This window comes from Dermacentor andersoni, chromosome 2, assembly GCF_023375885.2.
Source record: "Dermacentor andersoni chromosome 2, qqDerAnde1_hic_scaffold, whole genome shotgun sequence".
NCBI lineage: Eukaryota > Metazoa > Arthropoda > Arachnida > Ixodida > Ixodidae > Dermacentor > Dermacentor andersoni.
The window spans coordinates 87,995,125-88,019,852 of record NC_092815.1 but is presented as its reverse complement, the minus strand read 5'-3'; the positions used below and the strand labels follow the sequence as shown (position 1 = coordinate 88,019,852).

The 24,728-nt window shown below is 41.7% G+C and overlaps 1 protein-coding gene across 2 annotated transcripts; it reads right to left on the bottom strand.

Annotated features, from left to right (window-relative positions):
• Nucleotides 1–182: 182 nt before the first annotated feature.
• Nucleotides 183–24,684, bottom strand: Uvrag (UV-resistance associated gene). 2 transcript variants are annotated; one of them, XM_050188525.3, is made up of 14 exons: nt 24,303–24,684; nt 24,026–24,140; nt 23,883–23,917; nt 23,712–23,775; nt 21,191–21,294; nt 20,184–20,273; nt 19,475–19,575; nt 17,133–17,365; nt 15,426–15,598; nt 13,528–13,591; nt 11,104–11,269; nt 10,234–10,312; nt 7,726–7,814; nt 183–1,966 (listed from the first exon to the last, which is right to left on the bottom strand). In XM_050188525.3, exons 1-14 carry the CDS (start codon nt 24,369–24,371, stop codon nt 1,351–1,353), a joined length of 1,998 nt encoding a protein of 665 aa, XP_050044482.1. In that variant the 5' UTR covers nt 24,372–24,684; the 3' UTR covers nt 183–1,350. The 2 variants fall into 2 exon arrangements, with proteins under 2 accessions (XP_050044482.1, XP_050044483.1); XM_050188526.3 differs by having other exon boundaries at nt 19,475–19,572.
• Nucleotides 24,685–24,728: the final 44 nt, after the last annotated feature.

Sequence of the window (24,728 nt, the reverse complement as noted above, 5' to 3'; positions counted from 1 at the left end):
GGCATAAGTCAGATATTGTTATACAGCTGGATGTTTTTAAAACGAAGTGGTTAGGTCCTCTGAAATTATCCGTTATACAAGCACTCCGCTGTAAAGGTTGTGCACCGCACAGTTCGCAATAAAGTTGGGACACAATTATTCTTTCGTTATGCAGGTCATAGAGGCACTCGACTATACCTCCCTTTCCAAGTGGTAAAGGTTTCCTTTATTTACTTCAATATTCTAAGTCCATATTTTCTTTATTCATGTACAACAAAAATAATTTTATGCCAACAGATAAATACACCACTGATGTTGAAGGAGAAGTGGCAGGTGGTTATTCATCACCTCAGCATTCTCTTAAATAAGCTTTGGCTTTTTGTCCCATGACATATAATACTGCAGCTTTCCCACATATGCTATCCACATCATCACGCAGGCATGGACGCATTCAAATCAGTCACAAACTGCATAGCTTGTCCACTTTTAATCTCTACTTGACAAGCAACCAAAGTGAATACACGTATGCTTTCTAACCATTTGACTAGCACGAGCAGTTACTTTGTGTTATGCAGCAGAAAGTCCTGTGCCCAAGCACTCATTGTAGAAAAGATAAACCCTAATATCACAATGATTCTACTTCGTGTGCGGCAAATGCCCACTGCAAGCGAACAGATATCACTACATTGCAAAATGTTACAAATTCCAACGGCAATGTGGCAGTTTACATGAAAAGTCATCACAACAAAGCAGTGTACAAAGATCACTCATTAACACAAAGGCAACAACAGTCGGAGTTCATAGCCATCTTTGAGAAACATGCGTACTCATAACTACATAATGTATAAAATAACATTATATTATATGCTGAGTATGTTTATAACAGTATAAAAACTTCTTGAACTTACTATAACTAGTGAATATAGATATGAATTTACCATCGATGGGTAGTAGATTCTTTGATATTTGCAATCAACAGGCACAAATGGTGTTACTACGAGAATAATTCAAGAAAGAGGACATCACTCTATTAAAGAAAAGAAAAGTACTCACAATCCATTCTGTTACCATGGCCATGAACTTGTGAAAGCGTACACACAGGGTAGATTAAAACTGTGAGGTTTTTCCAAGTCAAATGGACATAGCCAAAGTACACCGTTCTCTTGTTGCAGTTGTAAGTCGGACATTGATACCAAGAATGTAAAAGAAAACCAGCTGCCTCGAGATGCACGTGCCAATCTCTTTGCAAGCACAGTTTAAATTTGTGGCACTTAAAAATAACCATAAAGATAGCAGGTCGTGCACAGGGCTTTCACAACTAAATCCCCCACGCCCATTTCACTCGAAACCACGAGAGGAATAAAGAAAACACTATGGCTTTGGGCTCGGTCCATTGGATGACGATACTGAGGAGTATGTTCGGAAGCTGCGCACCACACTAGCCAACTGCTCCGTCCGTGCCGTGAGGTCCGCATCAAACAATGTGTCTACAGCCACTTCCACAGTGCCATCACCACTGTTGAGCGATCCGCTCTCCTCGGTCGCATCGTACACAACTGGTGGCACAGGCAGCAAATGGTCTGCCGCTGCCTGTCTCTCCTTGAGCGTTGTGCGTGCCTCGAACTCCCTGAGATTCGGCTCACTGAGGCGATAGCTGCTCTGAAGGCTCGGGAACTTGACTGGCAGCGCAGCACTCCTCTTGTCCTCGGGCTCAGCAGCAGCCGTGTTCTGGAAGCTGTCCAGCCCTTTGTCCAGAGAACTGCTCAGTTTCTGCGGGGCAACAGCTGTGCTTGCCTCCACTCCACCTGCTGCCTCCTCCTCACATTTGAAGATATGCTCCATGTCCTCACATTTCGTTGTGGGAGGCGAAAGCACCTCGTCTGATGACCGCTGCTCCCGTGCAGAGCCGATGTTGTTGTTACTTTTTATGGGCATGGCTAAAGGAGAAGCTGGCACTGGCACCGGTGCACTACTTGGCTGGCTGTTCCTTCATGAAACAATTGTATAACAAACAGCAAGCAACAAGGTTAAAATGTGCTGATGACTTACTGATATAATTGCATGAAGCCAGGACTTTCATTGTACATAATGCATAGGGAACATATTAGTTGCCCATGAAAGATTTTGGAGTGGAGTGGAACCTGGGAAAAGATATTTCTTCACAGCCCAAACAGAAATCCTTGAAGTGAAGGGGATATTGCATGAACTGCATGGGCATGTCCGTGGTCACCTTTTTATTTTTGACCAGAAGCTTTAGCTTCCCAAAGCATTCATGTATTGAAGATCTTTTATGGGCGTCTGCCTGCATACATTCTCAGAGTAACACAAACAAAAAGAATTTTTTCACAGTCTAGAAACACTCGTGGCAACATCAAGGGAACATCAAAAAGACAACTTTCAGTTAATGTGCCCCGATTTTTAACTGCCTTCCTGGGTTAGAAAATTCTGCTTTTCATACAGACCCTTTTCCAAAATATTTTGCTGGAAGAAAGTAGGTACACATAACATGAAAGCTTAACTTTGTTAAATTTCAATGGATAAACACTTCACACTATTATATTTGTCGAGTGCAACCGAGATGGTAGAGGGTGACATACACCACTAATGACAAGAATGAAATTTAATGACTGTTGTAGTCGTGATTACAGTAGAACCTTGTTCATACGTTCTGGGAAGAAACAAGAAAGAACATACTAAATGGGAAAACGTACGATCTGAAGTCACTAAAATATATGGCAGACTCAAGTGTAGTTGACATTCATGTAATGGGAAGCACTGTGCAAATCAGTGCAGCACAAGGCGCCGACGCATGTCAAGCTGGTGGGGCTTGAGCAGCCCGAGATGCGTACTGTCACTTTTGCAGGTTATGTTCGTGCTGCTCAAATTCAGCCTGGGTCACAAGCTTTCTCAAACAGGGCATTTTGGCGGGAAGTTATGAGATGCCCTCTTGGTGTGAATTGTTGCCACATGCGACACACCATCTTAAAACACTGCACAATGGGAATTTTTGTTGCGTAGTGCTTTAAAATGGTGGGTGATGGCAGAATGCAATGCCTACAATGCCACCAGAACGAAATATGATGCTCATTTTGCACTGCCTGCAGCAAGCTGCTTCGAAAGGAGACTACGGTTTTCGATCACGCGCACCTCGAGCCTTTTATGGTTGGCAGTGAAAAGGTAATGTTTTCCGGGAACGTATTAACTGATAAAAGAATAAGCATAACTGTATTGGGTCTTTTTTTTGTGTTGTTGATTATGAACGTTGGTGCCAGAAAATCATACTTAACAGGATAGTATCAATGAGGTTCTGCTGTAAATGGTAAATGTGGATGATATTGCCGCTTTCTGGCATTGACAGTAAATCAGAAAATTTTGCAAGAGGGAAAAAAAAAACATTTCCAGCATTTGACAAAGACAATATTCACATTTTCTTTTTTTTTTTTGTTGGGCAGGTCAACAGTGGAAAGAAAAAGCTATTCTTACTAAATCATTGATAGAGTATCTTGCATGTTCAAGTGAGTGTTTCAGCAAGACTAGAACTATAGATGAGCAATAAATGCCTTCTAAACAGAATAAAAAAATAAAAAAAGAAAACAAGCTTTGCGCATATAAGCAGGGTGTCTACCAAGTTGACATTTTCAAGCTCCCCGAGTTTTCCAAGTTTTCTCTGAGTGCCGTTGCAATATTTCCTGAGTGACACAGAACTTCGTTTTATGTCAAGACGGGCTGATACCACGTCGCCCGATGCTGTCATTCTCTAGTAAGCATGTTAAAAAATAGAAAGAACGACTTAATTCATTTTGAACAGTGAGGAGTAGTTTATTTTATTAAAAATAGAAAACTGAAGGGAGGGGTTAGTAATATGCACCGCAAATAAAATATATTCGAAAAAATAAAGGTAAGGCCCATTGCAAATCGAGTCGAGCCTTTTCAAGTACGAATAAAAAGAGATGCATACAGAAACAAACATTTTCAAAAATGAGCTATTTCTATCAACTGATAGCAAGCTCATTGGTATAAGGCCCGAACTTTATCACAAGTGAGATTCTCTCAGCAGCTGGAAAGTCAACCTTAACTGTGCTGACATACTTTCAGCCCATGCACAATCCCTCAGTGTTGCATTTCACTGCTTTAAAGAGTTTATTTTGGTTTGAACGATGGTCGCCTGCATCACGGGGTCAGCCAACACTTTGCTTTTTGAGCTCAAGCTCCTTCAAAGAGGCGGCACAGTTCCTTTCCTGATCATTCCTCAATGCTACCGGTCCTTTCTGTTCTCGTCCTCATTTCACTGCATGTTCGCCCCACTGACCATTTGAAGCATCCTCTTGGTCAGTTGTATAGTCAACATCCAATTTTCTGAATCCCTAGGGGCCGTGAGAACGTCCGAAAAAATGTTTTTTTACTGCCCTTAAGGGCTCAAATCGCCAGAGGCACGTCCGAAAAAAACTCTGAAGGCCTGCCAGTACACCTACTATGCATATCAGAGCTCGTACTGTGACAGGAGACGGCGAGTACACGCGTGTACAGTTAGGGAATACCCACTGTGTCCCGTGACAATTGCCCCTTTTCACGCTTGTTAAGTTTCACCGCAATATTTCACGTATGCTTCACCGCGTAACATTGCTGCGCTGAGGCGAAGCTGCCTTTCGCGACCCAGCATTATGCAACGTGCCGTGCCTTCTCAGCTTCGAAGCGAATCGCGAGGATTATAGAAGCGGAGTCGGTGCCATTACTGACAGCAGTGAATTCGTTCAACGAAAATCTCGGCACCGAATGGTAATAACCTTAATAGCGAACGTCGAAGCAGCTAGGCCTTGCGTTGCCACGGTGGTTGCTGCGGCTGCCAGTGGATCTACGTGCGAGAGCGCCGGTTCGAGGCGGTGAGATGATCAAAACTGCGGTATTGGTTTTAATTAATGCTGTTTCGGCCTTGCAGTCATGGCAAGAAGTTCGGAAAATCGGACTGCGAAGGGTTCTTGCGTCCGAAATTTCAGACATTCTTATTCATTGACTATATGGGGTACGTGGCGCCGCGAAGCTGTCCACATTATCGGGCGTCCGCAAAATGGGTCGTTGACTGTACACTGGCAACTCCTCCAGCCGATGACATGGCGTCAAAGACAATTCGTTACGATTCCTCTCTTTTACTCGAGCCAGCATTAGGGCGACTTTCGTTCCCTTTCAATAAAATGACAGCTAATTTTCCCTGATAGAAGCACATATTCCCCGAGTTATTCCTGAGAATTTCCAGACTGTCTGAAATCTCTGAGAATTCCAGGTTTTCCTGGTTGGTAGACACCCCGATAAGGCATGCAAATACAGTCGAACCCACTTGTAACAATACTGGTTTTAACAATATGTTGGTTATAACAACGAGAAGCTGCTGCACCGTCAACTTTGTATGTTTTTGATGGTGAAATAACCCACTTACTACAATGCTCTGATGCAACATTATCGTGTATAATGAAGCCTGGCTGCTGGGTGTCTGTGCAGAAAGGTAGTGAAATGCGAAATCCTTGAAAAGAAAATGAGAAATTCAAGCTGCTGAACGATGGCCCGCTGCCCGAACAGCCGCCGCACACTCATTTTCTAGCCTTTTTTGTGTGCCTCTCTCCCGTCGTCCTTCCACCCCTCCGAACACAAATGAGCTGCACCCATAGCTCTACGCTGCGCCACCCTCTGAAATACAAATGGACCGCACCAACTGTGCTGCTCCCAGATTGCTTGCTGGCTCTGCATTTCTGTAAACAGCTTAATCGTTCGTTTTTGCCTTTGTTGGTTGCGTCGAAATCATTCCTGGCCACGTGGTTTCTCAGCCTCGTTAGACTCACCGCTGAAACGGAAGATGGCTGATCCGCCTGTTGATCATCGGCAATGCATGACGTTGCAATGAAAAAAAAGGGCATGGCGATTCATTTGGAAACTAAGTGCTTCTAATCGATGAAGTGATCTTAGCAAACGAGCTTGCACAGGATGGCGACGGCGGCAGTGATGATGCAGTAGAGCAGGCTGCCTCAATGCCTCAAAGCCCACAGAAGGCCCGGCAGATGATTCAGTCCCTTTGGGGCTACGTTACCGCGAGGTACATTCCGCTGCACTAAGTGGAGCACCTGGATGCCTTGGAGAAAAATGTTAGCAAGCTTCGCATAAAACATGCAAGGCTGACAGACATAGGGTTTTCTCGTGCAAGCCAATGAGAAGTATGTAGCGAGATGCCTGTGGCGTTTCTTCTGGATTTCTCAAGCTGACAGGCTGCTGTGTCAACCTTCCCACATTTTTTAAAAGGCCCCCTTTGGGGCCACCATAGCAATGCCTCGGCGGAGCTTGCATATCGCTGAACACCTGTGACACCTCTTTGCAGTTGTTATAGCAGTGCCATTCTTCAATGCCGGCAGCCACAGCTTGTTACATGCGATAAGAGCACCCAGGAAGCAGTTAAATGAGCAAACACAATCAGCAGTCGGATGGAGGAAGGTGGTGGGGGCACTGGCCTGCTTACCATTATAGTTTCCTCACATCAGCTCTGCCATTCCCCTATTTTGATTTTTTTCATGCAACTCAGTTATAACAATGCTAGGTTATAATGGAATTTTCTTGGCACTTGAATGTTTTTATAAGTGGGTTCGACTGTACACACCCACACCTACAAAAAAAAAGACCCAGATTGTGCAACTTCAGTATTTTTATATCATACACAGCGAATGGCTGTTATACCTTGAGCTGTAGTTAGCTATCAGTAAGCTGTGCTTTGGTATTGAAATCAAGAAACAAAAGGGAAAGATTGTCATTCTCCCATAGGGAGCAGGAATTATTCGACAACACAAAGCATACTTTTCTGTGCTCTAAGTAGTCATTTACTTTGGCTTTGCTCTGCGACCTGGTAGCCTCATGGTTAAGCTCAGATGGCAGAGCAACCACCTCGGAAAAGCGCTGCTCCCAGGTTCAATCTACAGACCAAACCACTGCAAGGGTTGCTTTCTGACAAACCTGAATAGGCTTCCTCTGTAGCTTCGTAATACTGTCAGGTGGATGACAATCTTTCCATCTATGAATCTTTCTCCGCCCTGCGGATATTCGCAGAAATGATTTGCTGTAGTTGTTTTTGACAATAAATTTAAACCTACTTATTCAACAATACAGTCACCTACCAAAAACTTGCACGCAACCTGGGACTGCCAAACAGTCCAAATACTAATCGGGAGTCTGAAATGTAGGATTTCCACAAAATAGCAAGTGACTATTTTTTAAGAGGTTAGGTGGCTAGGCTTCATTAGTTTCGGTTTCGAGAAGGCGCTGGCAACAGAGCCAGCAGTTATGCCCTACCCCACACCAGCAAAGCATCAAAACAAAAATATATCTTCTTCAGCTAGACTCAGTGGCCGAATTACCATGCCGGTTGTGCAGCCAGAGTCCAAATGAATGTTCGACATGCTGTAATGTGTCCAAAATTTCGGCTGTCCACAAAAACATTAAGTTTATGGGGCCAATGGCAGTGCCACGAAGCTGTTGAAATTACCAAGCAAGTCCAAAATATCTGTTGGCGACTCTATGCACATATTTCTTTTTCTTTAGCATAACACAAAAAGCAGTAAAACATTTTTCAATGCTCTAGATACTGTTAGAATTTCTTAATTGTCATAGATACCAAAGCAACATGCAAAAATAGGAATTAAAAGTAATGTTGCCAGAGCTTCAAAGAGAAAGCAGAATGATACATAGTGTACAAATACATGTAGTATTACTTACTGCTTTATGCTGTAGTAATCATAAAGCCCATAAAGATTGTGCAGCGTTGGCCGGAGGTCTTTGGTGACCATGTTGCAGTGGCACCTCATCTGAAAAAAAAAAAAAAAAAAAACCCAGAAGGGAAGAAAAGAAATTTACGACTGTGTTACCTATATACAGTTGAATCTTAATAACATGAACAAGAATATATCCAAGTAACTCTAAAAAGTTCCTTACCAATGTCAGCATGTAATGATAATGAATACATGTGTGCTCATAACAAATACAGGATATAACAAAGCTACTTTGGTGCTGTGTTGGATGCAATTTTGCTACAATGCAGGCCAACTGTGCTTGAAGCAAAATTATGTGCAGGGCATCTCCTGCTTTTGTAGTAGTTAAATATAAGTGCTGCTATCTTGACACATAGACAACAAAGCACAAAATATACACTCTAAAATGCCAGCAACTTACTGGCCAGCAATCAGGGTTAAAAGGGCTTTAGGACAAGGTCATATAATAAAAATTACTCTATATAGGTTTTTCATTTTCAGTTGATTGCACATACATGTTTTAAAAAGTTGACAGTCACTTCAGCATACGCTAAAGAGCATGAAGGCAAAAGCCTGCACGTTTGCAAGACATTATTTAAATTACTTGACATTCTCAAACGACTGTGTTGCTACCTATTACTTGTTTTCTCCCACCAAAGATTGTGGGTTTGAGTTCCTTAATTAACCAGTCATTAATTAATTTCACCTTAGTTACCACAAAGGACGTGGGTTCGACTCCCCCAAAGGTAGAGGGTTCGAGTACCTTAATTAACTATATATTAACTGTGCCTTAATTTTGACCTAATTAACACCAATGATCGTGGGTTCAACTTCCACCAAAGCTCTTGGGTTCCAGTGCCTTAATTATATATATATATACACATAACCTTTGCCCTAATTAACACCAATGATAGTGGGTTCGGCTCTCAGCAAAGGTGGTGGGTTTGAATGCCTTAATTAAATATATATTTAACTGTGCCTTAGTTAGCTTTGCCTTAAGTAACACCAATGGTTGTGGGTTTTAGTGCCTTAATTAACTTACTTTAAATAAGGTCATTAATTAAGGCACTCAAACCCATAACCTTTGTTGGTGGTACTATGTGGCATGGTGGCACCATCAATGTTGCTGGACATCGAATCTTTTGACCCATGAGCTATCTAAGGCTTTTGCCTCAATAAGCAGTTCTTTCATTGAAGCTTTTCCTAATAGGCCTCAGACTTAAACCTTCAATGCATACAAACCATTAGCATTTGGAAAGTGCATCACGAATGTTAGCAGCATGTCATAGGGTACTCCTCTATCATCCTCCATTCGCAAGAGTCATGTGCCAACAGAAGAAATTGGCAAACTATGTTTCTTTGGTGTCCTGTTCATGATGTCCTAAAGGAACTTGGCATCACTACAACCTGGAGAGTTATGCTCCAGAGTTCATAGCTTTCGACATAAGATCAGAGCCAAAGCGTTCTTGTCAAAGTTGAAAGCAATGCATAATTATTGGTTGCAACACAAGGCCCCAAATCCCGAAACATTTACTAGTTAGCATTCCAGGTTGGTTATAAAAAAAAATATATGTATATATACATATATGTATATATATATATATATATATATATATATATATATATATATATATATATATATATATATATATATATATATATATATATATATATATATATATAGATTCATTGACAAAAAGAAAGACAAAAAAAGAGGGAAAGGAAAGAAAAAGAGTGGAAAGCAGTGTTGCCTTTCAAAAGAAGTGGTCATACTTTAGCACCACTTCTCAGCAATAAGCGAGCTAAAACTATGTGTCCAGGCAGTCTCAGCACCTACTCTGAAGGCAATAAAGTCGAGATGCCCTTCTCAAGCTACTACCTATACCAGGAATTGCAGAAGGATCATTACTAAAACACAGCATCTGGTTCAGCCAACAAGCAGCACTGTCCCACTTTAAGTGCTGCCAGGGGCACACTTTAAGTGAAGGTCTGTTTCTTCTTAAATGACTAGAGAGATTGGTTGACATGCGCCCAAGAAGCATGTTTTCATGCTGCACAAGTGGTAACTGTCAACAGAGGCAGTGCTGGAGCAGCAGATGTGCTGACGGAAACCACAACCTACGAGGTCATGGTGTTGCAGATAATTTGGCATATCAGACACACTGGTGTATGCAGTTGGACAAAGTTGATAACTCAAAAAAGCTGGGTTCAATCAAAACAGGCTGAAGTGTACAGTTGGCATTAAAAGCTTATGGGGTATGGGTTCCTCGAAAAAGCAATAATTTTGTTCAGTTTGGGCACAAAGAATCTAAATTAATGAAAGAATGCTTAGTCAAGTATAATGCTGCAGTTTGCCAATCCGAACTCTGATATTCTCATTCGCAAATCTGAGATGTTCGTTCATAGAAGCATCCCATCTTCGAAATTCTGTTCTTGTGAGAGACTGAAGGCCAGAGGTATATGAGAGAGCGAATACCTGGGCAATGTTGCGATTGAGGAGATAGACACCATAGTTGAATGTCATGCGGTTCTTTCCTTTCATATGCAAGGGAAATCTGAAATTTACATAGAAGACAAAAGTGAGTGGGCAAAGTACAAAGAAAGCTAAGTGGTGTCCACAAAGCCATAACAGAAAAGGCAACAAACTGTGGGTATTTCCTTCAGAGTTGAATGTTGCTTAAGCACAAGAAGGAATCAAATTTACTAAGATTATAAATATTCGTGAACCCAAACTCATACTGAAAAATGAAGCCAGACAATGCACAATATTACATTGTTAAGCCAAGATGAAACGAGTTATCTGAAAAATAATTTTGAATTTATCACTTTCTTTTTTTTTACCCTAAAGCACCCACAACAAATAAGTAATTGTTTCCCACTTAGCTTGCTTTCATAAGAAGTGAACCAGCAAATCCTCAAGCAATTCACATGGAAATCAGCACCTTTTCCGCATTTCTAAATGTAATGGGATGTGCATGTGGGAGATGTTATTTTGTTACCTGTACACAGTTGATGAACAGCAGATGACACCAACTACACAAAACATAAAATACAAGAAAAGTCATGCCAAAGTGCTGCTCTACATACACAACTGGCTTGTTACATCTGGCATGTGCTGGGCTGCCTTTTTTGAAATGCCTCACAAACTAAACTGTCATTAGTCACAGGTAAGAGGAAAAAGTCACAATTCAGCAAACTTGGTTGTCTTGCGGACAACTTCCAAAAGCTTCCGACAAGTGAATGCACCAGTCAGCACTATCACAAGCAAAGTGTTTCTGGCTTGCTCAGGCCAACATACAGGAATTCAGCAAACAACCCAATATTGGAGAGATAGGTGGAAGCTCACTCGCGCTCTATGTCCGTGAAGTGTTCGATGAGGTTGTCCCGCACAGAAGACATAGATCCGCAGTGGATAAGAGGATAGCGGAGTGGCACGTCCAAGAAGTGTGACATCATTAGCAGTGTGTGCGTGACGTAGCCAAGGGCGACCGAAATCGTTTGATCATCACGATCTGTGCCGGATGATAAAAGGAAGAACATATATTCACATGCAACGTCACTGTTACTTATCCCTTAACCAGTTACAGTAAGGTTCAATAGCGAGAAAATTTAAGTGCTATATGTGTATAAAGAATATAGTGGAATGGCTATGCCTTTGCAGCAGTAGGCACTCTACCGTGTTTCAAGATCAAAAGGACCAGCCATGATTAATGTCTTGCAATAAAAAGTATGCAGCAGGACATCGTGTGGGCATTTGCGGTATTACTGCCAAGCCACTAATGAATCTGCTGTAAAATTCTCAGTGCTTTAATGTGCTAGATGTTTGGTATGGGAGCATTTACACCACTAAAAAGCAAAGCACCTTTAGTGCTACAAAAGTCTTAAAATCAAAAATTAAATTCTAGAGTTTGAAGTGCCAAAACCACGATATGATATTGAGGCACATCGTAGTGGGAAACTCCAGACTGATTTTGATCACCTGGGGACCTTTAACGTGCACCAAATGCATGGTACACAGGCGTTCTTGCATTTCATACCGTGATTTGATTCCACACCCTCGGGCTTAGCAGCACAATACCAAAACCACTACACCACCTCGGCGTGTTATAAGTCTTATGCAACCACCATATGGTGGCTGCATAAGCATATGGTGGCCCGCACATATTTGAAAAGGACTGTATAAAAAGAGCCTTCTTGTTGGCTTGCAGGTATGAAGAGAGGGAGAAATTATTAGAAAGGCAGAGAGGTCAGGCTGAACTAGCATGCCCTGGCCTGCTACTCTGCATAGGGGAAAAAGGAAAGGGGACAAAAGAAAGTTTCAGGCTGTACATATCTAAAGTATAGAATTTGATGAAATTATGCACGATCATGAAGAGCCATGACAAAAATAGGTAACAAAGACTTGCGAGCAAGGTAAAAAAAAAAGAAATAATGCTATGTTTAAAAAATCTTTTTCACTTTTGGTTCTTTTGTCCCATTGTAGTCACTGTGCCCGATACTCACAGGACTAGTATCAGTGGGGCCTCTAAAGAAGGAAACAAAGATATGCTTCAAAATATCTTTTACTGATAACGGGACACGAAAAACCACTGCCCAAGCACTTCGTACAGATAGTTTAGCAGCGAAGCTGTAATGTTCAGTCCCGGTGTTTATCACTAGGTTAGTCCCACTGGTCCACTAAAGTCTTTCTCAATTATTGGTTACGTCTTTGTGTTTAATGAGTTTACACTTGTCTGACTGCGACGGAGAGAACGATACCAGTGACGGGTTGCCCGCAGTCCACCGTTGTCGCTTCCATTCGGTGTCTCAAGTTTGCTTGGCAGCGTGGTTAGCAGCACCCACCCGCCATTACAGCTTGCAATTCTTCAAGTGTGAATGGCTCATACCACCTTAAGCAATGGCTCATACCCTTGTAAACACTGCTTCCGCATTACGACGACAGAAGAGAAGTGAAATTTACTCTGGAATGAGGAGTGGCAACGGAGCCAGCTCTGAAGAAGACGACAATGACAAATGCGGGAGTAGTGGCACGAGTGCGTTTGCACGATTGCGCAGAGTGGCACCAACAAGCTAGGTGTGGTAAAAGATGCCGATACTCAAGCCATTGCTGATGATCATAGTTTTCTGTACACAGGTGCAAATAGACGGATTTTCGTTTCATCTAGCCATATAAAGCTTCGCTTTAAAAGAAAGGTGATTTGAACTGTGCGATTCCGGCTTACGCAATTCCATGAAAGCCACACTTATCATGAGAAGACTCTTGGTAAGCCAGAAAAGACACGAAAACAAAAGACGAGCGGTGACGCTGTACAGAAATTACCGCACCAGCTCACTGAGACATAAGAGAATTTGACGTCGTCTGCTAGGGCTTAGTTAAATATTTATCAGTAAAGATGGATCACATTCTATTCTAAAGGAGCCAACGTCCGAGTTTACGGAGTTTCAAAAGCTTTTACTGAATTACAATGGCAGAAATGCGAAAAAATACTTGGCAATTCATGATGTCATACTGGTGTACCAGCCTTGGGGTATTAGCACAAAAATGAAAAATCAAGCTTTCACAGTCATTTTGTCTTTTAATAACAAATCTATTTACTATAAAATCAATGAAAGTAGAGTTCTTCAAGAATACCTTACCAATGTAGACTGATCTATAGTTTCTCTTTATTGCTGCACAAACACTTACTGAAGGTTATCACAATGATCTTTATGAGAAAGCACACTAAATTGAAAACTTTGCATCACGAAACAAGATATCTTCAACACTTACCACTAAAATCCTCACTATTAGGAAGATGAACAAAGCAGATAGTGTAGCCCTTTCCTTCTGGGAGCTAGAAGACATACCAAAATAAAGTATTTAACAGTATAGAAGGCAAGGTCCTCACATTAGAACTTGCATGACTTGATCCACTCACATCACCTCAAGAACATAAGCCCTAATATTATAAGTCACACCATCACAATAGTGTCCCCTTTTCAAGAGTACATGCTTACAATGAAATAGGGAAAGATGCAATGCTCCACACGTGAAAATGGCACAAAATTTGAAAATCATCGGTGATTAATTACCGGAATTGTGACAGTTCATTTTTGGGTCAAGGCTAAGTGTAAAACTGATACGCCATATTTTCCTATCATTTAACAAGGCAATTAATTTTTTTTTGCGTTGTTTTCTTTAAAGTGAAATGACCTTAACTCTTCGTATTTAAACGAACGAATGAAGTAGCACTTACGCATAATTATTCTCCATTTGAGAAACCCAATTAATGACAAGTGCCATGAGGACATAACTCACACCATGCTAACAGGTGACTGCTGCAAGATTAAACACAACTGCATTCGTGGAGCTTGCTTCCTGGGCTGTTCTGGTAATGTGTGACTTATGCTAACTGAACATAATTGCTTATGCAAACATTCCCACGTTACTGACCAACACAGTGTAGCCAATGCACAGACATCGCAAAGTGGTAAAGGGAACAGTTCAAACTGGTTCTATTACACATACAAGCCTGATCAGCAAACATTACCGATACTGCCCTTGTTGACTAGCAAACACAACATATCAACAAAACAAGAGCAAGGACAAAGTGCTGCTTTTTCAAATAAGTCACTCACAAAAACACAGCTTCGAGTACTTCCACAAAAACTTTTGCGACAAACACAGCAACAGATGCCCTTGGTGCGACTCCACCCCGACACTCGAACAAATAACTTACCATTGCATGCAGCAACCGGAACACACTGTCTTGCTGCTACTTAATGACACACTCAATAGTTGGTCGTGGGAGGCGTAACTATCCTAACTGGACTTAGGAACCCAAATGGTGACCCACGACCAGGCCCAGTGAGCCGCAATTGCCAGTGGGGCCCTGGAAGATGAGCTCCACCCGCAGTAACCAAGCGCAGTCTTTATTGAAATAAAGTTAGTTCTCTCTCTATCTCCACAACATTTTCCACACAGGACAGAACAAGTCATGAGGGTTCCACTCAACAGAATCATTGTCATAGAGGGCTACTAATAAAGCACAGGAGATGATTGGAAATAATTTAAATGAAACTTTGCCGTGCTCTGCAACACAAACACGAAGAACCGTTTGCAGCAAGTAGTCGAGGTGGCTCATTTTTGTCACTAGCCCATGACAGCTGAAGCAAGTGGCAGTCTCTCTTAGTGAAGGCAGTGCCTCCTCTATTTTTTTTCAATGGCAATCAAATGCGGCCTATCCGACGACCGTCCACTACCCTCTCCTATCGTTCTTTCCTACTCTACCCCATCGGCTAGCGTTCGTGCCTGCTTTACGGTCGTGGGGGAGAGTACTACCTGGGTGGCGCCTCATGACAGAATCCAGAGGAAGACTGACAGTCGTGTGATAACTTGACATGTGCAAAGATGGAGTGTCTACCGCTTCTCCAGCAGAAAGGCAGTGGTGCGCGCTCAGGCACACACATGATGCAAGTAGTTGTACCATTTGGGTAGCGTTGCACCACGGCAACTCACTGAACTATGGTGCACCACTGGCTCCCATTGGGGAGCAAGTGATTGCACTGGCATTGAAAAAATAGAGGAGGCGATGGTTAAGAAAATGCCTGCTGTACCTGGCTTAGCCTGCCACATTGCAAGTAGTACTGTAATACATTCCTGCTTTCACCAGAAGGCATAGTACTTACAGACACCACTGGGTAGATAAAGGCCAGCTCAGTAATGAGCTCCTTCTGTCTGAACAGCAACCGTGAGGAAGTCTTGAGCAGGCTCTCCCGGACTTCAAAGTAGTGCCTCCGCCTTTCCACCAGCGTGTTCCGTTTCTCCACAAGTTCGGCTGCCATGCTTGCCAGTTGCTTCTCTACACGTGAGAAGAGATGAAGTGTACGTATTTATGATGCATTAGCTAGATGTCGCTTTAGAGTGAACAAATTTGACATACTCCATGTGACACAAGAAAGCAGCACACTTCATGAATGAGACTGCTGCAAGAATCCTTGGTTTTATTTTCATCTCGCATTAAATAAGCCCAAAACTTGAAAAGCTGACTTCCATCCTCGATGCACACAGCATGGTACCACTACTTCTTCGCATATTACGAAGAGTCGCTTTATGGCCTAACTAATTCTCTCAAATACCTGCAATGCATAGTACTTCAAACCTGTTAGAGCTCGTGAAGCACAGCTACTCATAAGCCAGTTTATAAAGCAGCATAAGCATACACCTAGACACACCACTAACTTTTTATTTAATAGACATGTGTGGGCAAGACAAGAATATTACATTTCAAAGGTTAACTAGTTCAATATAACAGTTCATTCCCGATATTTTCTATGAGTACTGCAGGGACTGGCCACAAAATACAGCATCAGTGTTGTGTGTGTACGTATGTTTGTGTAAGGTAATTTAACCCTCCAAGCACAGTTGTCAGGAATAAATTGGATACCTTACACTGTGTCATTCTTTTTTAAGAAACGTTATAGTTACAAAGACATGCTGAGAAGGAAGGAAGGAAAAGAGCAAGTATAATATGGGAACACTAAATAAAACAGGAGCAATTACAATTTTTCAATACCAGCATGTATGAGCTAAACCATCAATGCACTATTGTTAAGGCATCATATGTTTGATATTTGTAGAATAGGTAGTTGGGAAATACATGTCTCAGCTGGCTGCACAAGCTTCACAAACCAGTCACTGATTTAAGACAAGCTCCTGACTGTGTTATCCTTAAGGACTAACTGCTGGTCTTATGGATCTTGCATAATTTCTTGATTGAATTAGTACTACAAGAAGGATGACTATATGAGAAGAGAGAACTACTCGTATTCTTCTCTGTTCCAATTTCTTCATACACCTTTTACTAATCCACCTGAACAATTACCCTGATTGCACCATGTACAAAACAATAACTAAATTCCATTATTCTATAGAAGAAATGTTTATGACATGCAACAGGCTTATTTCATGCCGATTAAAGACTCGTAGACCATGTTTGCTCAAAATTCATATTTTGAAGAAAAGAAAAAAAATCATGTTAGCGGTATCAACACGTGCCCAACCCTGGTGCAGCAGCAGTTGAGTTGCAGACTTGATTACAGTACATGCATTTCATTAGACTTCTGTCAGATTGAACCATGAAATTTGAACCTAGATGCAAGAAAGGAAAATAATTTAATAGCAAGCAAGCACATGGATGTGCAATTACTACATTCTTGCAATATTGAGCAGGCCACATTTTCCATTTTGCACACTATACATATGAAGATAACAAGTGTCCTAGAAAGAGGTCAGAACCTGAGGGCTACAACAGTGCGACAATGCAACTTGCATATGTGGCATTTGATTAACATGATAATAAAAAATAACTCAAACAAATGAAGGAAGTGAGGCACCTTTGTCAGCAAGCTCCTGTGCCTTGACCTGGCAGGCTACCCGTTCCTTTTCAAGCTGCCGAGAACGCTCTTCAGTGACTTCTTTTAGCAGACCTATTCGAAGTCGCACCTTTTCCTGTTCAGCAAGACGCTCGTGCAGCTGCAGTCGCTGCTGAAGTCTCTTCTCAATGGCTCTGCGGACACGTGATACTGATGCCTGTGTCTGCTTGATAGCTCTCTCAGTCATCATCATCCTGGAATGTTCAACCAAAAAAATATTCTAGCTGTACGCAAGTGCATCACACTTCAGTAAGTTTAACAGCAGTTCATTTGAACTCCTCCTTTAACTCAACCACGCTTGGAAACCCTAGATAGCATCCACACTCTTCTATACAACTCAAATAAATATAATTAAGTAAAGCACTATTTCAAACTGTAAATATTCATTATTAAATTATTTAAGCTTAAGTAACTTAATCACCTAATAGTAGGATTAAAACAATACTGATTGCACCAGGAGCACGAACCATGATCAAAGCAACTGTGGGAACATTCTCAAAATGCTTCAGGAAATGTAGCTTAGCTGCAACATGCAAGTATGCGTTAACATTCAATGACCCATTGCAAATGCAAAGCCACCATCGACATGTAAGGAACATAATATCTATTATATGGACCGAACTGCAGTCAGTGAAGTCAATAATGCAGGGAAGGTTCCTCTCAAGCAAGTGTGTTACATCTGCCATTTACCCTTCTATGCCTGAAAAAAACTTTAACGATTACAATCTGGGGTTTTATGTGCCAAAACCACCATATGATTATGAGGCACACCCTAGGGGGGGACTCCGGATCAATTTTGACCAACTGGGCTTCTGTAATGTGAGCCCAATGCACGGTACGTAGGTGTTCTTGCACTTCACCCACATCAAAATGCAGCCGCTGTGGCCAGGTTTTTATCCCGCAACCTCGAACTTACCAGTCTAATGCTGAAGCCACTATGCCACCACAGTGGGTACCTCAATAGTTCCCTTACAAATGTCACAGGAAAAACTATTGTCATGCATGGCATGCACAAACAGCAGAAGTCTTAAAGTGTGGGGTAAAAGAAAATATACAGCTCACCACCCAAACAAGCCGTTTTGAAAAAGGGATTGGGAGAAGGACTTCACTGGCCTTGTGCACAGAGCACTTGTTCACCAACACCCTCTGCCTACATAGAAAGGCTAAATGGATCAATTGAACCGTTCACAGACATATCATGCAGAAAGTTCCCTCAGCAGGGCAAGGGACTTTGGGGCAAGGAAATGTTAAGGAAATGTTATCGGTAAGTGAAGGCAGAGAGACATGTACACAAAGGATAAAATAAAATTATGGGGTTTTACGTGCCAAAACCACTTTCTGATTATGAGGCACGCTGTAGTGGAGGACTCCGGAAATTTCGACCACCTGGGGTTCTTTAACATGCACCTAAATCTAAGTACACGGGGGTTTTCGCATTTCGCCTTCATCGAAATGCGGCCGCCGTGGCCGGGATTCGATCCCGCGACCTCATGCTCAGTAGCCTAACACCATAGCCACTGAGCAACCACGGCGGGTCACAAAGGATAAGGAAACAACAGACAGGATGATTTGCTGTGTCATGTATACACGTGACTTTTGAGGTATACATGCCTCTGCATTCATGACCTGCCACTGACCATAGAGCTAAGCATAATGCTTATTACATTAGCATAGCTTGATGGCACTCTATGTCATCATTTATATATAGGGTCTGCTTGCAAACACCGATAGGAAACACAACTATAGGAGACATTAATCAAGTACTTGATTTGATTCATGTTTCAAGCTAGTACTTTAATTTTAATGTACCTCAAAGGCAATTTTGCATATCTCCCCAAAGTTTAGTTATTGGCAGTCAACTGGTTCCAATTTTATGTTTGGAAGCACCAGATATAGTCAGAATAAAGAGGACTTTAGGAGTGGTGTGAAATATATGTTTTTGTTACAATGCAGTCACCTGCATTAAGGCATGATCATGGAAAAAATTGTGGGGTTTAACATCATGAAGCTGCACAGTGATCTCACTATGGAGTGCTCTGGATTAATTTTGATGATTTGGGGTTCCTTAACATGCACCTAAATAAAATTACACAAGTATTTTTGCATTTTGCCCCCCCCCCCCCCCCCCATCAAAATTTTGCCGCCCTGGCTGAGAATTGACCCCATAATCTCAAGCTCAGCAGCAGAACACCATGGCTAATAAGCCACCACTGCGGCTAAGACAATTATACAGACATGTGTGTCATTGGTGCATCCCAGCGCTTATTGGCATTTTGTGATGGCTATGAATACAAATCACTCACCGCTTCAAGCTGTTGACTGAGCAAGAATTCCTGATCACAGTTGGGTCTGAGTAAAGAACTTCATACAAGCTGTGCCCTGAATGGTCACTCTTTGGTCCCTGCTGAAACAAGGAGCAGGAAACAATTCTGAACTGTCAGCTCCATCAATGCCTGCCATGAGAAAATGCAGAAACGACAATGTAAACAGACTTTTGTTAATGAGCCCCAAAAGAAGCAATCAGCAGTCCTGATCAGTCTTCATAGTTGATGTATTCAAAAGGCTAATCATTTTTGCCAAATTTATAAACAATCGAATGGTGTATTCATTGGAAGAAGGATTAGCTTTTAAAGGGCTGCAACAGGCTTGAACCAAGCTAAGTTAACTTGCCGAGACCCAGAAGTCCTTTCTATGGTTAGTTCCATTCTCAGAACAACTTGCTAACCTATGACATAATGATAGATCTATGAAAGCAAGAAGAAAAATATCAAGAAAGAAAAAAAGAAAGAAAGATAAAGAATGAACTTCTTACTTTCTTGGCTATGTCAACATCCCTCTCCAGTATAATTGAATATGACTACCCCATAAGGTGTTTCAGCCTGCCTTTTGATAAGGACAAACAAGCAAAATTAGTCTTTGCCCATTGTTCAGAAACTGATTTTGCTTGTTTGTACTTATCAAAAGGCAGACTGAAGCACTTTTGCTTTCTCTAAGTGAAAGTGTGTATTGTACCTGCACAATGGTGTTTGCAGCTCCGTAAATGCCTTCTGGCATGGCATAAAGAAGTGTGTTTGGGAGAAACTTCCGCCCATCCTTAGGCACCTTTCAAAAAGGAAAAGAAATAAGTTTCAGATAATGCAAACCACACGAAGTAAATGTTTTGCTTAGGAAGCTGATAAAAGACATCTATGCTTGACAGTGCTATCAGTACCTTTTGTCACCAATATAGCTTTCAAAATTCTAGCTAAATAATAGATCACAGCACCAATAAGGAAATGAACAGTTACTCAAGAGCAGTGTGAATACAGCCAGTAAGCCTGAAAAATTCCTAGGCATGCTGAAGAAAAGAATACTGTCATATTAAGATATGCAGACTTGCTGCAATGGTATAGTCACTGCGGGATAACTTTTCGGTCTTTGTCATTGTCACGTGTTCTACGGCTGCCAAAAGCAAAGAGAAAGGTTGATGTTGAGCTTTACTTGTGGCTCAGGCTGTCTTTAATAAATCTGTCACCAATTCCCTCATTTTTGGTATGCAACATAATTTTTCTGCAGTGATAAATAACATGAATCGTGTTGTCGAACCTCTAAAGTGTGACATAGGCAGTTGCATATAATGCATCTTTAAGTAGTTGCAACAACCTAATGCATTCCTGTTTGAAAAAAAAAAAAAAAAAAAGAATTGGTTAAGTTAGTCCCTGAACTGACTGCAGCCATGTCAAAAGCTTGAGACATTGTTAACTATTAGCATCAAAAAGGCATGGGGTGAGAATAAGAAATATACAGGACACAATGCTAGTAATGTCCCGTGTGCTTCTCGTCCCACATAAGCGCTAGTTAACCCTGTCTCAAGTCTGGAATATGCACCAACTAGCCCAACTTTCTTCTGTAATCATGTTAAATGGCCTGTGACAATATTAAATTTGTGAGTGACTGACATTAACAATAATTTTAGCCATTGAATAGTCATTTTTACCTGTGGCCATGACATTTACTTAAAAAAAAAAAACTATGACTACCTGTTCGCCAAGGAAGCACAGTCCATGAAGATTGACATCCCATTCTATCACACAAGTGACACACGAGTCATTCTTCTTGGTCAGCCAAACTCGCACCACCAGGGCTGCATTGTGTCCCAACAAGTCAAGGAAGCAAATGCCCTTTCACCACAATGTATAAGTTATGAAACCACGCAGAAGGGTATCGAAGATTGAAATGCATATGCTGATGACATGTGCAAGCTAAGGCAGAAAAACATGTAAAAGTCATTGTAAGATGCATAAAACTAACTACTTTGATGGTCAGATATGCTACTGGAGCAAACAAGGGCACACAGGAACAAGATGAACAAGTGAAATGCCACTGCAAGATGGTTTTACTGAGCAGAGGTAAGAGGTACGCTAAAATTGTGTTGATACTTTCCTAACATAGCGATTTCCAAGCTGCTATATCATGGACGCACGGTTTTTGTAATATGCCCAATGACTTGACTGTGCTGCTTTCTAACAACTTACACAAACGTTCCTGCACATTATATTGAATTCTGACATGAAAATCTAAAGACCTTGCAGGGAAAATATGCTCTTTACTGCTCACTGTGCTTACTACTCCCGTTGGAAATATTTCGACCTATATTTACGCACCACTGGTGACAGCTGTATCTTCGTCTGTATCTATGGCAATTGTGAGTCCTGTCAGTGCCTCAGAACACTCCCTAAATTGTAGGTGGCGCTCTAAGAAATGAATGCACGCCATGCAAGATCTGCACTTGGAAATTCCACTGCCTATCACGCTTCGACGTCGTTTCTGAATCTGCAAAACTACAAATATGCATAGTCATCTGCGGGTGCAGGTATGTTGTGCCTGAACACAATACTGACAATTCCAAGGCACTCAATCTGTTTGGATGAAATGCTGCACTGTCAGATAATGAAAACAAGTGGCAGACACCACTTGAGAAATGTTTTCCTAGTCAAAGTAAGCAATGTAATAAACGACTTGTTAGTCCTTCCATGCTCACAGCTGCTATGTTTTTTTCATGGTCCTATGAAAAATACACCAAGTTTCTACTGTATACCACCACACAGACATGAAGTCCACATGTATGAAAACCGTAAGTCACAAAGAACAGGAATGAAATTCAGCATGCACATGAAATGCTGCATGCTGTAGTGGAGCTGATTGTTTTTATAACCTACAGTGGTACGCTCGCAGGGACATCTGCACGAAAATTTTCAGGGTTGGGAGGGCAACATTAGAAGTGGTAGTGATTATAAGAAGTGAAAGAGGAGTGCATATATTGTGCATTATTTACCATAAAGCGTGCTTTGCAATGTAAGAATGTGTTGCATGAAACTTTTACGATTCAAAACTGCTTGAAAATCTAGTAGTTCTGCTCGCCCTTCCATCCCCTTCCTCAGAAATTTCAGGGAAGAGGGCATCCAACAAATTATCTCACAAACAGTGCTTAAATTTTTTTTTTGACAGTGACAAACTGGACACTAAGTTAGCTATGACATTTCTCTTACTGCAAAAAAATAAAAAATAAAATAAAATTTTTATATCTTTGCCCCCCTTAGTAGTTTATGCTAAAAGGGTTACGAATTGGAATTAACAACACAGACACCTGTTAAGACAGTAAGTAAATGGGTTTAAACATGACTCTGCTTGCAGCATCTCTTCTAATGTTGTAGTTTCATTATATAAATCTCGATGCACTTGTTTATGTGTGCTGTATGGCTCCAACACTTGAAAAATTTGATTCCAGCTAAATAGGATGTCGTTTCAAATAATTTAAGTAAACCGCACTGAGCAAGCTATGGCGTCGAGAGTACGCATTTCTCAGTCGAATGAGTTCTGGCAAACGCCTTCGGTGAGGAATTGCCTTAAGGCGAATGCCATTTGATTTGCCCGTGTGGCACCATGCAAATGACATTAAAGCTTAAGGCACTAGGAGGTTAATGCCACTTTCTGTACCCGTGTGGCACGGGTATTATAATACAATTAATGCTACTGATAAGCGGATAGTCCAGCAGGAGACCAGCGTGTGCCCTACATAAATTTGCACAAGCACTCTTTTCAGCAAGGTAAAAGGCTGATTTAATTACAAATGAGGAACTTGTTAATCAACCAACACATGAAACCTTATTTGCTGGAAAAGCTTCCTAGCAAGAGTGATAATTCTAAAACCTTTACAACCCACAAGTTCCATTTCAGTAAAGCCCCTCTATCTAGTGGATTTTGGCATGATTCTTTTGGTTCATAAACCCTGCATGACTTAGCCTGTTACATTGTGCACATTATAGATAATAATATTGAAGCTTACATCGACAGTTCAAAGTAGTCTGAAAAAACTTCATAAAAGTGACACTCGTGTCACACCAAATGAAATTACTCAGCATTGTGCTCAAACGTTGAGAATATTCACAAAACCTCGAAAGTTGCTTAAGCTCTCCTGCGCCAAATAAAATTTGATGCTTAATTCATTATACAATATAAAACACCAAAGGTATACAGTAAATGGATCTGTCAAAAGGGCACATTTGGAAGTATTGTTCCGCAGGCTATTGAACTTTGCCATCTGCAGCTGCTGCCACATCGGATTCTGCGGGAGAACGGAAAGAAGAAAATGCATTGTCTTGTCTATGGTAAACACTGAATGCAGAGTTTTCTGTCAATCGCAACGTCAGTGGACATACAAAATGCACTTACCAAATTATTCTCGCACACTTCACTGGTGTAGATGGCTGAAACCAACAGCACGAAGGTTAAGTTCAAGCGACAAGTGCCTCATGTTTCTCAGTATACTTAGCAAACAGCACCACACAGCTTAGGAAGCATGGTGCGTCGCTCACCGGAGTCATCGCGGTTTAGGTGAATTGTGTAGAAAAGACCAAAATACTCCGTCTCTGATATTTCAGGCGACACAACGTTTCGCGCATATATTGCTGTCAGGTGCCTGAGTCGTCTCTGTAAAAGAAGAAAGCAAATGCAAAGCAAAAAAGAGTGTCTCGTTAAAACGCTGGCCACTAAGGCGAAAAGGGGGTCTGAGAAAAACGGGAACCTACGGCTGCGACAGCCGGTGGAGTTACAGCCTAAAGAACGAAAGAAAACACGCGAACGAACCGTTACCTGATTGCTGAGCAAAGGAATGTGCCTCCTGCGTATTCGTGTGTCGAAAGCGTAGTCAGTCAATTCCATCTTGGTCCGTTTGCGATGCCCCAGTTACACATCTCCATACACCAAAGGGAAGTGTAAACAGCGGGCGTATACACGGCCAATGGCACTTTCCCGCTGAACGCAAGATCAAAAGCACACGCCGCAAGACAGCGAACGTTGTTCGAAACACACGTCAATTCCCGCTTTTACGCGGTACGCCCTGGCATATGTTCAGTAGAAAGATTAGCAGTCAATATTACTGAACACATTCCCAATTGTGACTTCAGCACCCCACAGCAAAGACGGCAAGGATGCCAAACAGTGCACACCTCCATGAACAGCGGAACCGGAAGTTACAAGCGTGGCAAACAAACAGCTACGGTATGGCTTTCTACGGCC